We start from the raw sequence: 16,166 nt of genomic DNA on the forward strand, positions 1-16,166 counted from the left end.
TAATGAGAATGGATATTTACTAAATATTTATAAAATACATTTATCAACTTTCATTTTAGAATTTTTTTTTTTTAAAACAACAACCATGTGTCTAAATGTAAAGCCCAACAACTATACTCATAGTAGCCCTTCCGACCAAAATATATAGTCACATGCTTAAATTGCACAAAAAAAAAACTACTAGGGTACAGTGCACAGCATAAATTAGTACACCCCCTCTAAAACTTTACTTAGAAAATATGTTGGGGTTCTTTGGAGATAAAATGCTCTAACAAGTCTGCTTGATCAATTACCAAAGAAGGATGCCAAAATTATTTGGCAAAATAAGATTTTCTTATCAAAGTGATAACATTTTGTGTTGCAAAAACGAGTATGCCCTCCTGAAAATTACTATATTCAAAAAAAATTTATAGGTTTAAGCAGGGCTCCGAACCGGTTCAAGGAACAGAAATGAAAACCGGAAACGAACAAAATTTTTACAGGAACAGAAACCGAAACGAAATCAAATTTCATAGTTCTGAACAGAATTGAAAATTTGAAATGGCAATAACCCCTTAATAACGTTATTTTATCGTTCCATTTGATATTTGAAATTTGCTGCCAACCAATCAGAATTTCCAGTAGACTCCGGCATATGCAAATATGACGCTGAAGCCAGCGAGTGAAATGTCCGCTCAGCTGTGAACTCATCATAGGAGACTCTTAATGACAATGAACCACCTTCAGGGCGGATTAAGACCAAATCAGGCCTGATGATGCAGCACAAAAAGGGCCTTTTTTTCTTGGTGTTGGTGCATGTGCATTCAACACTCAAGCACCAGCATGCCTTTCCTGCCCAACTGAGGACCACAGCTCTCCTTTGATTATTCCCAACTTTTATAAGCTCCGCTCGCCAGGGGCACTGTACATCATCATGCACAGATAGATGCGCTAACCAATTTCGACATTTGGAAACGTCTGAGAAAGATTCAGCGATGGCAAAAGCTCATACAAGCTCTGCTGATTCGTTCACAGTCACCGGTTTCTGAGTGTGCATGAATGCAGCAAACTGTATCAGCTCATTTTGACCGATTAATAATCAGTTAAATGGTTTAAAAAGTCATTTATTTATTTTCAGTAAATTATCAAAATATTTAAAAAGGTTTGCTCCACCCAAACCAGTTTCGGAACGGTAATAATATCAGAGGAACGCAGAAAAGGAACGTTAAAATATTGATTCTGCTCGGACTGAACCAATTGAATTATTTTTTGTTTTCAAGCCCTGGGTTTAAGACTATTTTCGATCAACATGTAAGTATATTGAACTTAAACTTTTAAAGACAAGTAATTTCCTGGCAATTAAAAGTGTTATATAGCCCACTGAATCATACTCTGACTAAAAGCTGGTAGCAAAGTAACCATTTGGGAGAAAACTGCCAGGTGACTTATTTTTTAGTATAAAAGAAGACAATACAAGTACAAGAGGACCAAATTATTGTTTTAAGTGAGAAATTATTGCAGAAGTACAATATCTACATTGCAAATAAATCACTCGCATATGCGACTAAATCTTCACTCTGGGCGACTAAATGATGTCTAATATTAGCCAATGGCTAATCAATTCACAGATTTTACTCGCCAGTGTGTGAGTTGGAGGCTAAGTATAAGTTTAGCACATATATTTTCACTCGCCCTCCACTCTTGATTGAGCGCTTCTGAGTTACAGTACACTCTCCGTCAAGTAATCTGCTATTTTTCAGTTCACCTCAATGGATGCACAGCGCCACCTGCATTTGATGTTCCGTAAACTCTAGTGCATCGCGCACGATTCACCATCGCTTTGGTGAGTCGTTTTTTCCGTGTTACATGTAAACGATATTCCTTGTTGTATTTTTCCTATACCTGTCTGGGGAGTAAACTAAAAAAATTACTAGCCAATGGAGATTCAATTGCCAATGTGTTGGTAGAGGATTGAAGTAGCACCCACATTCAAAAACAATGGACTTGTGATAAGGCTCCTGAAAAACTAAGGTTTTCATTTTAAATTTTCATTCAGTGATTAGTACATTTTTGCTAGAAAAAAAAGAGCAGGAGAAATTACATGCAAGTATTTCAGAGCTATGAAAAGAGTGGCACTATCTCACAGAGTATGACGCAGCCTGCAGAAATGACATGCATGGCTGTTACCACCAGTAGAATTACCTACTGTAAGCCAAAGCAAAATAAAATAATTTAACCTCTTTCCAGGCCCATATTTACAACAAAAAAAATTCTGGGAATCCATACTCTGGTTTTAAGAGACCAAGTCAATAATAATACCAAAGCATCCAAAATGTTCTGGTGTTGCTAGAGGAGTATGTAGAGATGAATGAGTGCTGAAAGTGTGAGGGAGTTGTGCTTTATCAATGCTGGAATGAATTTACACACTTCTGTGTGATGTAATACAAAATCTTGAAACAGAGGATGCTACCCTCCGCTCATTCCATGCATTATTGGGCATTTTCTAAGCATGACAATGAATATATTCACTCTCATATGGTTGCACGGTGCACCGATACTTCAAAAGTATTGCGATTCTCGGAAATTAAAAACGTCACGATTCCTAAATTTATTAGTATCGATACTTAAAAGAATGACCATGTTCCAGATTTTAAAGATGTATTTCATGTTGGTGTGTGCAACGCACGCTTCCAGTGCCTCCCTATGGACGACTGTTTTTTCTCCTCATGCACACAGCAAAGAAGCTGCAGCTGTCATGTGACAAACACTACAACGAGATGGTTGCATAAGTGATGTACAGTTCGTCTCATAACCATGTGACAAAAAATGATTTGGCTTTATTCAAATGTGTGCATAATCACATTAACTAAATAGTCTAAAGTTGTTTAGATGAAGAAAGCACAAGGTTTTCTTGCATAATTAACATTTTAATTGTTTGGTCAGACAGTTCATATTGAAATATATTCACATTAATAAATCGGGGATAAAACGTTGAGTTATGTTCTGTTTGCTATATATTAAAACAAGCATGTGCGCACATTACCTATAACTGTGCTTTATATCTGCTGATTGCTGTTTGAGATTTACATGCTCACAGACCTCAGTCATTTCATTCATGAACGAGATGTATTAGTTAATTTCAACTCGTTCACAAACGAGAAGATCACTCGATCTAGTTCAGTGAAGGGTGGATTCGTTCACTTCATTCAACAAATCACATGCTCCGTCACATCTTGAGTAACTCTTTGACAGGATGAAACAGTTCACAGAGCTGTTCACGAGCTGCGCATGTGCTGCTAATAGCGCCGTACTCACGCGCTGCTGTGGAGGGAAGAACTTCAGTGAATGAGAAATATGAGTCGGATTACGTGAACAAGAGTGATTAGTTCAACTAAAAGATTTGTGCCCGAACAAACTATCACCAGTGCAATTTAATATAGCCTATATGAAATATTTGGAATATATATTTTCATATTTTATTAGTTCCTTTAATAAGGTTACAATACGAAGGTCTAAGTAGCAATGTATCTTCCGTGATGTCCCAGATGCACGGGGCAGGTAAAGAAATATGCAGCGCGGGCCAAATTATTTCATAAAAGCGAGACCCTCGGGTTGGACAAAAACCCGACCCGCACATAACTAGGCTGCACGTGCGAGCACAAGTGATGCTGTGGCCACCGGTCCACGACTGTTAGAAAAAGATCACGCTAAATAAAGCTCACTGGCTGAGTTTTCTCCTCTGAAAGGAAAGGTTGCATAACTGACAGAATAAGAGATATTGCTGCTAAACTTCATTTGCTTCATTTGCATTTTTTTTTTTTTACCTTCAATGCTATTGTTTAAATTGATATTATTTATATTTTGATATTTAATCTTCTGAGTTCAGAAACGTTGTTTAATATAATCGCTGTTCATATTTTTATTCAAAGTTCAGAATAAATATAAAATTATTACTCATGTTTCTTATGATAACTGAGATAATGCTGCTAAATTTTCTATTTATTTTTTACCTTGAATGTCATTGCTCAAATTTTTTTTTTTTTTATTGATATTTTATTTCATTTTTTGTTCAAATGTTTAACATATATGCTGTTCAAACGTTCATTAGTTTGTTATATGATTAGAATGTTGTCCCGGTTTTAAAATAAAGCACAGCAATGATATTTGAGTGTTTTTTCCCCTTTCAGGAAAAGTATCGAAAAAGTATCGAAATCGCAATTTTTAACTCTGTATCGGTATCAAAACAATAATTTCGGTACCGTGACAACACTAGAGGAGTCACGTGCCGATTTGGGTTGATTTACTATCGGTTGCCAGGGGCAATGCTTTCAGAACTTCACAGAGGCGTGACTAAACATTTCAGAGCTCTTTAATATTTGCGCATTTATTATGTCGGCGGGACAGAGACATATCAACGAATACGAGAAAGAAAAGGAAGAAAGTAAAGCAATGCAAAAAGATAAGGCGAAAGAAATGGGACCTTACAGGAACAGCGGTGTTTGGAGAAGCTCTCAGGCATCAAAAACATCGATTCATACAAGCTCCCTGCAGCGGCACAGAGACCTGGACCATTTACCTCCATGCACATACAGTATATGGACATTGTGAATTATATCGTTTACGATGTAAGTCACCTTGCATTCACACTGTTAATGGCTTTAATCTAATCATGACATTTACATCTTGCAATCACAACACATTTAACTACCCTAGCCAACCAGGAACTGGTTTGTCCACTTTGCAGCCCCCAACACAAAAATCTGGTACAGTATATGTTATTGGGCTAAAATCAAATTATAACTAAACATACACAGCTTTAGCCTTCATCAAAACATGTTAGAAACGATTGTGTACATTGCACATCTCGTTATAATCTAGTGTTTACAAAACAGTCGCAGTTATTCAAGTTAGTTTGTCGATTTGGTCAAGAATTACAACACGCTAAAACGCATGTGAATAAACTTACCTTGGCCAGTACAACACTGTTTTCACCACCTGGAGGCTTGTAGATGGACCCAGCCACAGCAGAAAGCCTTGTAACTTTCCAATGACTTGTGCCTTTTAAACTCATGCATTGTGTAGTAACGTACACCTAAAACAAGATAATTCACAATGTCCATATATGTGAATGGAGGTAAATGGTCCAGGTCTCTGTGCCATTCCATTGCAGGGAGCTTGTATGGGTCGATATTTTGGATGCGTGAGAGCTTTTCCAAATACCGCTGTTTTGCGCTTGGTGTAACCTAAAAAAAACCTGTATTCCATTGTTCCTATGTGTTCCATATGTATCGTGTGAGGTACTGCAGCAGTTTTTAACGCAGCAGTAACTTCCAGGCATGGTAAAACAGTGCAGAATTGCGAGAACCTCCTCTACTACCGACTTAACACACGTAAACAATTATGTTTTGCCGCCCGTGTCCTGCCAACATGGCGGAGACTGTGATATTGAGGGGAGGGGCTCTCTGCCATGACGACAACTCCTCATTCTCAGTAGCCCAGTTTGTGCTGATTACAGTGAGATTAGACTTTAGCCATTTAGATGTGTATAAGAAAATGAAAAAAGCACAAATATCAGGGCATGACAAAACATCTCCAGTTCCCAAAAATACCCTTAGACTCCAGAGGGTAATCAAAACCAAAAATGTTCTTAATTTATAAAGTAAAAAAATATATTTCTCGTATAGGCCTATTTATTCATTAAATATATATATATTATGTAATAATTATGTATTATGTAATATTATGTTTTCTCAGCTCGCAGAAGCGCTGCAGGTGCGTGATGTGATACATGTGTATCTTCATGTTCTGTTGTTTGATGCTTTTTGCGTATGTAAAATTTATGTTAGTATCTTTTCTAAAATATTCTTGTTTGTTAACGGTTAATAAACGGTTAACGAGCGTCGGTTAGGAAAAATAACCAAAATGAACATCCCTACCACAAAGTTAAAAATCCCATTAAAACTAACATTCAAACTGGATCATCTTACAGCTTTAAAGTGTCAAAATAGTTGTGTGAAATGTTTGAAAGTTTTTGAAAAGTGCTTGAATTTCTCTCTCAAAAGGTTGTATAAATCCTGAAATTAATGATACAATGCATTTGACTATTCCGCACCGATTGCTTTGGGCCAGGCCTAGTCAAAGTCCAGGGCCGTTTTTTTGTCCCAATCTGTCCCTGTTTGAAAGCAAACTAGTCCCGGGATTGATTCAGGGATTGATCCCTGGTCGGGGACCTAGTAACATTGCCGGGTTCAGTCCCGGAACGAGCGCTGTGTGAACAAAAGCCAGAACTAATGCCATGTCATAGTAATGACGCACATTTTCGTGCAACTCTTTTACCAGTTGTTTTGAAGGCAGATCAATGTTTCCAATGAAAAAATGTGAAAACTGTAATGAAACAGATATCAGTTAGTTCCTCACTTACCGTGCTGAATCTGAGATCATTCGCCAGTTTAAGTGAAAGTTAATGTGCCTAGTGTTTACGACTTATACATTACACGTCACGCCCTGATGTCACATGTCTTTAAGGGACCTTTATGGGTTGTGTGAACGGATGCATATATTCCGGGTAATCACTGGCAGTGTGAAAGTGCAAATTCTAGAGACCCAGGAACAATTGCCGGCACACATTACCATGTATTTTCCGGAATCGCAGTGTGAAAGGGGCTAATAAAGCATGCTTTGCTGGACAAACTAAGTACTTACATCATTAAGAAGCATTTAATCTGCTTTATATGTTCTGTTAAAAAAAATATTAATATCAGAGGCAAATTTGCAGATACCAATACATATTGGCGACAGGCTCATACTGGCCGATAATATCGGCTAAACATGATATTTTACCCCTACAAGCTAGTGAACAACACAAGTCAAGGAAGGAATTTTATATCACTGTTCAAGATTGTGCAGGGTGGTGATACATTTTTGTAGCCCGAATAGAAAACACAATAGCCCAGGAATGTAGGGCTCATGATTTTGCGAGCTCTGCTTTATTATGATGAACATTATAATAAGAAAAAGATAAACCATATATTGCTGTAGTTGTGTGTTTAGGTCTTGTTGAATCAATGAAAGCAGCTAAAACTTCTGTTTATTCAGCTATAGAGATAAGCATTTCCTGGATTTCTTCTTCGGCATATTTGGAATTTCAGTGAGAGAGCGCCCTCTGGCATTTAGATGGAGCTTTACTACTGATCACAGAACTGTGCTTCACTGAATGATACGCACGACAATTGCAGCTTCTGCCTTATCGTGATTTATTGCCTTTGCTTTTTAATTTAGATGAATTGTGGAGCCCTACAATAAATAATACATGTGTTAATTATATCTATCTATCTAGATAGATATAATTAACACAGTTTAGACTAATTAATTTACACAATGTATGTAGAGTTTCTTATGTATTGTAGTTTTTTGTCCTATTTAGGGATGTTCATTTTTCGTTCGCAAACTAATCATTCCATTAAACCGGTAATTTATAAATAATAATTTTTGAAGTTGGAAAAAGGTAATCAATTGCAATATATTGCAATATATTGCAATAATATTACATCGTGACACAAGTATCAGGATAATATTGTATCGTGGGGCATCTGGTGATACCCCCCCCCCCCCCAATAGTCCTGCTACTTTTTGTTGTTTTTTGGCATAAAACTTGATTTCAGTGTGTGTCCAACACATTTTAACATGTATTATACCATGTTATATCATATATAACAGTTTAGATTGATAGATTATTTAAGAAATGTTCATACTGGATAACAAGTAAATTAAGTTACTTAAAGTTAACTCATATTCAGTTCAAGTGATACAAAAAATTAAATAAAATAAATAAATAACCTCAAGAGAGAGAACATGCATGCAAAGCTATTGTAATATATCAATAGATAATACTAATGAAAAATCTACTCACCATGACAACTTCTCCAGAACATCTTTGACATGTTCACATTCAGGGCTGAGGAACGGGCTTGCCTCAGCACAACACGTTATAGCTAATGTATACATCTCCAAAAGAGGATGCGGATCTTCATCAGGTCTCCACTGACATCCATGATGCAACAAAACCTGCATGAAAAAGAGCCAAAAATGAATGGTCATGCCCAAAGCTATTTCAAACAAAGGGATGTAACAGTCAGTGACAATGAAATATGGCACAAGCTAGATCTGACAAAACAGCAGTGATTTATTTGATATGCAAATTAAAAATATTAAAATCATACATTGATAGGATCCTAGGATGATTATTTTATCTGCTAGTCAAAGAATTTTGTCACAAACTGATAAATAATGATCTGAAAACAGCAGTTTTCTTCAATAAAAGAGACAATTAAAACCCTGTCTTTTAATTTACATCTGCTAAGTTTTTATATAGATAACGGTTATTTCATGATATATTACATACATATTTATTTTTTCTAAGCAAAAGTACAGCCTGCTGCTACAATAAGCTAACGTGTTAGCCATCAGGAGCTGTGACCATACCATACAAACAAAAGGCATGACTGCAAGATTTAATGACTTTAAAAGACAACCATGCTTCATCTCTCCATCAAACAGCTTTCTTTGTTTTACCCATCACATTTATGAATGACGGTATAATTATTGTTAGTTTTGTTATCGTTGGTGCAGCGATGCAAACATGCAGCATCGTCCACGAACAAAGACTGATAGATTAAAACGCATGAATAAAGTCGTACTTGACAAAAATCCTGACAAAAACTATAGGAGGCATCTAGCGTCGACTCGGAGCTCCTTTTTAATGCAGAGATGAGATCCTGAAATTTGTGTCTGAGGGCCACAACCTCAGTCGCACTGCCCTCCTCCTCCGCCATCTTCGCTGCATTCACACCAGCCCAAATATCTCAAACTACTACGGTCAAGGCCTGATCCACATATTCATGACCCGTGCATTCGCTATTAGAGGGTTACCGAGCAACGTCAGCACAACCTAATTAATATTCAAGAGAAAATCTACATGACAGCAATCGACGTCTACAAGTCATATTTAATATTTATGATTGTGAAGCAGTCACCATAGTAACTGCTATGAAGTACATGAAAGCACCATAATTAATATTTAACACGACCTTTCATCATAGTAGCATTCGAAATTTCGCGTCGCACCCTGTCCCAGCAATGGCGCAGACGTTTATGCGTCTTTTTTCACCGAAATTGCTAACTAAAGGAAATAAAAAAATAAACAAAAAAAACGAAACTATCGTTTCAATCACCTCAAGATAACATTGTTTTTGCTCTGTGTATTCGTCTTATTAAGATTCAAGTGGCTTTATTGGTCTGGCTTTGCATTGGTAACAATAAATTACAGACATACACATTTACAGTTTTGATAAGAACAATGAAAATGAACGACAAAAATAGTACACACTGACATGGTTTCTTATTTAGGCTAAAAGTTTAGGTGTTGTTATTGTGTGGTTGGTGGTCCTGTTGCACTGGTTAATCTCTTACCATGACAGGACATCACAAACCATATTTGAGTTTCTCTCAGCATACGTGGGAGAATGTTCCTTTATGGCATCAGGTTAAGTCTTTTTCATGGGTTTTGTTTAAAATGTTCTTTACACTGAGAAAAACAACATCAACAACAAAAAAGGTCCTTTATAAAGAACCATTCACTGAAAATTCTTCTCCCAAAATGGTTCTTCTAAGGTTTTAGTGCAAAAACACAATTTTGAAACTTGTGTGTAGAAATTTCAATCACAGTCAATACAAAGCTAGAATAAAAGTGATGGCGAAAAGAAGAATCAAAGCATGTCACAAGCAATCATATTTTTCCTTTAATATATGGATAAGATGACAAAATAAGTAAGCAATTACCAGGAAAAGAGGGCTCAAACTAATAGTACAGTGATGTTTCCTTGCATTTTATTAAGGATAAAATATCACATGGTGTGCTTTATAATGTTGGTTGCAATAATGATGGCAACCTTGTGGAAAAGACAACCAGCATTGACAATTTACAGAGAAATTTTTATGGTAAAAAAAACTTAATATGGACTGCTAACAAAACTCTAATAAGTGGCATAAAATGACCGGTAGATGGGAATATAACTAGTTTTAGGCAAACACAAGCAAATCTTGAATATCACAAGGTTTTTTTTTTTTTTTTTTTTTTTTTTTTAAGACTTATGATGGTAGCAGGTGCTGCAGTGGCAGTCTGTGTGGTTCACTAGTCTTACATCATTGACAAGCACCTACAAATAAAAACAAAATCAATATTTGTTAAATACTCAGTAAAATGTACTATAGTAAAATATTTACAAATGTAATGAAATATAATATTACAGCAATAGCAGTTATTAATGCACATTTTACCCGTTTAACTTCTTTGGCTACACAGCATGTAGCTTCTGATGTGATATTTTTTGGAACAAGCATGGTTTTCTTGGACCTCAGGGGTGTGGGGTAAGCCCTAGAAAAACAGCATCCCATACACTGATAGACAGGAGCTCCAGGTTTTGAGAAAATGTTGTTCTCCTTGAGTTTGCACTCCTCACATCCAACTTGTATAAAATAAAAATATAATAGTAAAGGAAATGGTTCCATATGAAGTATCAAAATTTTGTCATTGGTTAGCAACTTACAGTTCATATCATTTCTTGGATACAGTTGTCCAAGATGAATAAGCATCAGTAGCAATAATATACTTGCTCCAGCATATCTTGTCCAAAACATGATGGCTATAACAGAAGAGAAAAGCTAAAAAGTGTACATACATTAGGCTACACAACTGCACTAATACATTAAATGTACACACACAGACACACACAGTTTTGTATTGCTAAATTTTAAATATATTCTTTAAGATCATAAATATTTCATTTAAAAAAAAAAATCACCTTTGTTCTTGACTTCCTGTGAGATGTGATCGATCTGTCTTCTCAGAATCACATACCTAGCTACCTTTTATACCTTGCTTACGTCTGCCTTGTTTTGTGTGTGTGTGTGTGCATGACCAAGTGCGTGACTGTTCCCTTGCTGACCTTGTAATCCATTAGGTAAATGATGTTCAGAGGACTGAATATGTAATGTAGTTTAAACTAACAATATTTTGTCTTTGAGATATCTAAATTTCATCAATTACATTGTTGACTGGAAAAAAAACCCCAACCAGTTTTTACAGAAAAAAATAATAATTGAGCTGTTTTCTTTTCATTCAAACCTTCAGATTGTTACATGATTTACTGACACATTAATTAACCTGTAGTTAATGCTGTCCTTAATCTCTTCTGTAAACACACAGTATCACGTGTCAAGGTTGAATGTTTGCTTTGCCTTCACTATCTTTCAACCTTTCCATCTGCAGCAAATCCACAAGACCTTGGTTTGGATTGTGCAGTTTCATGCCTTATGCAAAGGTAATTCAATATTTTCAGTGCCAGATGGAGAGTTAAATTAATAACAAACTGAGATTGTGGAAAATAACAAATGGCAACATGCAAACATATTCCCTAAAAATGCACATGTTCTCCTTTCTATTTTATGGTAACGTATTTCCAACATTGCAGTTTATTTGAAGCCTTTGCTCTATAGCTTTTATGCTACTTTGTAAATGTATTGTTCTGCTTCATTTCACGTTCTACAAATGTACAAATTGCTTTTTTTAAGTAAAGTAAAGAAGTAAAGAAACCAATTAAAGAAACTTTATAGAACAAACTAAAGTGAACGCTACATCAACATTTTGCCCATAGGGAGCACATGATGAAAAATAACCTTTAACAGATCACCAATAGCCTACTTTTGTTAAAAAAAAAAAAAAAAAAAAACCGATGGCTTGAATATCTCTGTTCCTAAACACTAACTTATATATCGTTATTGTTACTTATAATTCATTTATAAGTTTTCGTATAAGTCATTTAGCAGACGCTTTTATCCAAAGTGACTTACAAATGATGGCAATAGACCAATTTTTCAAAATTGAGATTTATACATCATCTGAAAGGTGAATAAATAAGCTTTCCATTGATGTATTGTTTATTAGGATCTGACAGTATCCGAGATACAACTATTTGGAATCTGAGGGTGCTAGAAAATCTAAATACTGAGAAAATCACCTGTCCAAATGATTTCTTAGCAATGCATATTACTAATCAAAAATTACATTTTGATATAGCTTATTTACGGTAGGAAATTTACAAAACATCTTAATGGAACAAGACCTTTACGTAATATCCTAATGATTTTTGGCATAAAAGAAAAATCAATAATTTTGACCCATACAATGTTTTTTTTTTGGCTATTGATAAAAATATACCCCAGCGACTTAAGATTGGTTTTGTTGTCTAGGGTCACAATTCAGAGCAGACCTAGGTCATTTACATTTACATTTATTCATTTAGCAGACACTTTTATCCAAAGCGACTTACAGATGAAGACAGTGGAAGCAATCAAAAACAACAAAAAGAGCAATGATATATAAGTGCTATAACAAGTCTCAGTTAGGTTAACACAGTACACGTATGGGATTTTAAATAATATAATAAATGAAAAGAAAGCAGATAGAATAAAAAAAAGAATAGAGCAAGCTAGTTAGAGGTCTTTACACATACACACATATATATAATTGCATAATAAATGAAAAGAAAAATAGAATACAAAAAGATTAGAAAGGTAGTTAGATTTTTTAAGAATAGAATTAGAATATTGAGTGATAAAGTTAGAGGGTCCAATAAAGATGGAAGAGATGTGTTTTAAGCCGATTCTTGAAGATGGCTAAGGACTCCAGGAGGGAACATTTAATTTAAAAGTCCTAAAATTAAAGTCGCCTCGGTGTTCTTCAGTTCTCTCTTCACAGCAGTTCAGTCAGTGTACTGTTTGAGTACATGAATTACTCAGGGATATTGGTTTGTTTTAAAACTGAGAGCTCTCGGACTAAATCTAAAATATCTTAAACTGTGTTCCAAAGATAAACGGAGGTAAACGACTAAGGCCGGGGAGCCATCAGCCTGTGCACCCCCCCCCCCATCCCATCACTCTAATGCCCCGATGAGGTCCATACCAATTCATTCGAAGGAGACCTGCACTAAAGGTAGAGGGCGCAATAGCGCTTTTGGGATGCCCGGTGGGTTCACCAACTGACATTCCCGACACAATGGTCTTCCAGCCAATTCTATCAAACCTTTACAATTAATTCAGAACGCGGCAGCAAGATTTATTCTTAAGGAGCCAAAAAGAATACACGTCACACCTCTAAGTTTATCAATTTGCACTGGCTTCCAATAGCTGCTCGCATAAAATTCAAGGCATCCCATTAACCTAAATTTGTTACTTCAGACTTATGTGCCCTCTAGAAGCTTGCATTCTGTAAGTGAACGTTGCTTGATTGTACCATCCAAAAGAAGCACAAAGTCACTTTTACGGACTTTTAAATTAAATGTTCCCTCCTGGTGGAATGACCTCCCCAAATCAATCCGAGCAGCTGAGTCCTTAGCCATCTTCAAAAATCGGCTTCCATCTTTATTTGACATTCTAACTTTAACACTCACTATTCTAATTCTATTCTTTAAAAAAATCTAACTGCCTTTCTAATCTTTTTGTATTCTATTTTCTTTTCATTTATTATGCAATTGTATGTGTGTGTGTGTGTGTAAAGATCTCTAACATTAGCTTGCTCTATTCCTTTTCTTTTTTTATTCTATCTGTTTTCTTTATTATATTATTTAAAATCCCTTGCTACGTGTACTGTGTTAACCTAACTCAGACTTGTTATAGCACTTATACATCATTGCTCTTTTTGTTGTTTTTCATTGCTTCCACTGTCCTCATCTGTAAGTCGCTTTGGATAAAAGCGTCTGCTAAATGAATAAATGTAAATGTAAATAAATGAATGGCTTTCACTCATCTAAGGTCCAGTAAAACAATGACTGCTTTGTTAGTTAATAGTTAGTTAATGTTGAATTAGTGCACACTACAATAAGGTTCACAAATTCCCTTAATAAATCCTTTATTAATGGTATTTCATGTTAAAAAACAGTCTTCAAATGTAAGTTAAACATTAATGTTGAACTAGTGTACACTTTACAATAATGTTCACAAATTCCCTTAGTAACTGCTTAGTTAATGGTAAGTCATGTTAATAAACAGTCTACAAGTTAGATAATTCAATTCAAGTTTATTTGTATTTTACAACTTTACAGAAAATTATGTTTCTACAATATTTAGTAATAGCTTATAAGTGGTGACTGTCAGTTTGTGCACATATGACAGGATTTTTAGAAAAATTAATACAATATGTAATCAGCCAGACGATGAACATTATTAATATTATTAATAATTAATAATTGTTATATGATGCAGTCACACTTGTAGCAATATTTGTTAGTTATGTTTGTTGATCCAGGGTAAGCATCATCTGGGGTCCTCTGAGGGTCAGTATCATCTCTTCTCAGGTGTTCTGGGTCCAGACTGGAGCTTGTAGTTACATGTAAATCCTGTGGCAAAACAGAGAAACAAATAGAGACATCATTGGCATAGCTGCTGATCCAACAATGTAAAATTAATTAGTTAGATTTTAGATTTTTGACTGTGGAGGAAGTAACAGTACATCTGTCTAGTTGCAGATTGTAATTTACAATATTCTGTTTAGTGTTTTTTGGTCCAATACTTAATATCTCTGACTTATCCGAATTTAATTGGAGAAAATTATTTGTCATCCAATCTTTTACATTTTTAACACACTCTGTTAGCTTAGATAATTTAGAAGTTTCATCTGGTCTCGTTGAGATATACAGTATTGTTCAAAATAATAGCAGTACAATGTGACTAACCAGAATAATCAAGGTTTTTCGTATATTTTTTTATTGCTACGTGGCAAACAAGTTACCAGTAGGTTCAGTAGATTCTCAGAAAACAAATGAGACCCAGCATTCATGATATGCACGCTCTTAAGGCTGTGCAATTAGGCAATTAGTTGAATTTGTTGAAAGGGGTGTGTTCAAAAAAATAGCAGTGTGGCATTCAATCACTGAGGTCATCAATTTTGTGAAGAAACAGGTGTGAATCAGGTGGCCCCTATTTAAGGATGAAGCCAACACTTGTTGAACATGCATTTGAAAGCTGAGGAAAATGGGTCGTTCAAGACATTGTTCAGAAGAACAGCGTACTTTGATTAAAAAGTTGATTAGAGAGGGGAAAACCTATAAAGAGGTGCAAAAAATGATAGGCTGTTCAGCTAAAATGATCTCCAATGCCTTCAAATGGAGAGCAAAACCAGAGAGACGTGGAAGAAAACGGAAGACAACCATCAAAATGGATAGAAGAATAACCAGAATGGCAAAGGCTCAGCCAATGATCACCTCCAGGATGATCAAAGACAGTCTGGAGTTACCTGTAAGTACTATGACAGTTAGAAGACGTCTGTGTGAAGCTAATCTATTTTCAAGAATCCCCCGCAAAGTCCCTCTGTTAAAAAAAAGGCATGTGCAGAAGAGGTTACAATTTGCCAAAGACCACATCAACTGGCCTAAAGAGAAATGGAGGAACATTTTGTGGACTGATGAGAGTAAAATTGTTCTTTTTGGGTCCAAGGGCCACAGGCAGTTTGTGAGACGACCCCCAAACTCTGAATTCAAGCCACAGTACACAGTGAAGACAGTGAAGCATGGAGGTGCAAGCATCATGATATGGTCATGTTTCTCCTACTATGGTGTTGGGCCTATTTATCGCATACCAGGGATCATGGATCAGTTTGCATATGTTAAAATACTTGAAGAGGTCATGTTGCCCTATGCTGAAGAGGACATGCCCTTGAAATGGTTGTTTCAACAAGACAATGACCCAAAGCTCACTAGTAAACGGGCACAGTCTTGGTTCCAAACCAACAAAATTAATGTTATGGAGTGGCCAGCCCAATCTCCAGACCTTAATCCAATTGAGAACTTGTGGGGTGATATCAAAAATGCTGTTTCTGAAGCAAAACCAAGAAATGTGAATGAATTGTGGAATGTTGTTAAAGAATCATGGAGTGGAATAACAGCTGAGAGGTGCCACAAGTTGGTTGACTCCATGCCACACAGATGTCAAGCAGTTTTAAAAAACTGTGGTCATACAACTAAATATTAGTTTAGTGATTCACAGGATTGCTAAATCCCAGAAAAAAAAATGTTTGTACAAAATAGTTTTGAGTTTGTACAGTCAAAGGTAGACACTGCTATTTTTTTGAACACACC

At 35.8% G+C, this 16,166-nt stretch overlaps 1 protein-coding gene across 1 annotated transcript in view; it reads right to left on the bottom strand.

Annotated features, from left to right (window-relative positions):
* The window catches only part of znf292a (zinc finger protein 292a), a 39,331-nt gene extending 30,500 nt beyond the window's left edge, over positions 1 to 8,831 (bottom strand). The window contains exons 1-2 of the mRNA XM_052579833.1: positions 8,676 to 8,831; positions 7,889 to 8,043 (exon numbers count right to left, since the gene is read on the bottom strand). Coding sequence (XP_052435793.1) covers positions 7,889 to 8,043; positions 8,676 to 8,810 — 290 coding nt within the window. The 5' untranslated portion in view covers positions 8,811 to 8,831. The remainder of the gene's footprint in view (positions 1 to 7,888; positions 8,044 to 8,675) is intronic.
* Between the last annotated feature and the right edge of the window lie 7,335 nt (positions 8,832 to 16,166).

This window comes from Carassius gibelio, chromosome B17 (genome assembly GCF_023724105.1).
Source record: "Carassius gibelio isolate Cgi1373 ecotype wild population from Czech Republic chromosome B17, carGib1.2-hapl.c, whole genome shotgun sequence".
Taxonomy (NCBI): domain Eukaryota; kingdom Metazoa; phylum Chordata; class Actinopteri; order Cypriniformes; family Cyprinidae; genus Carassius; species Carassius gibelio.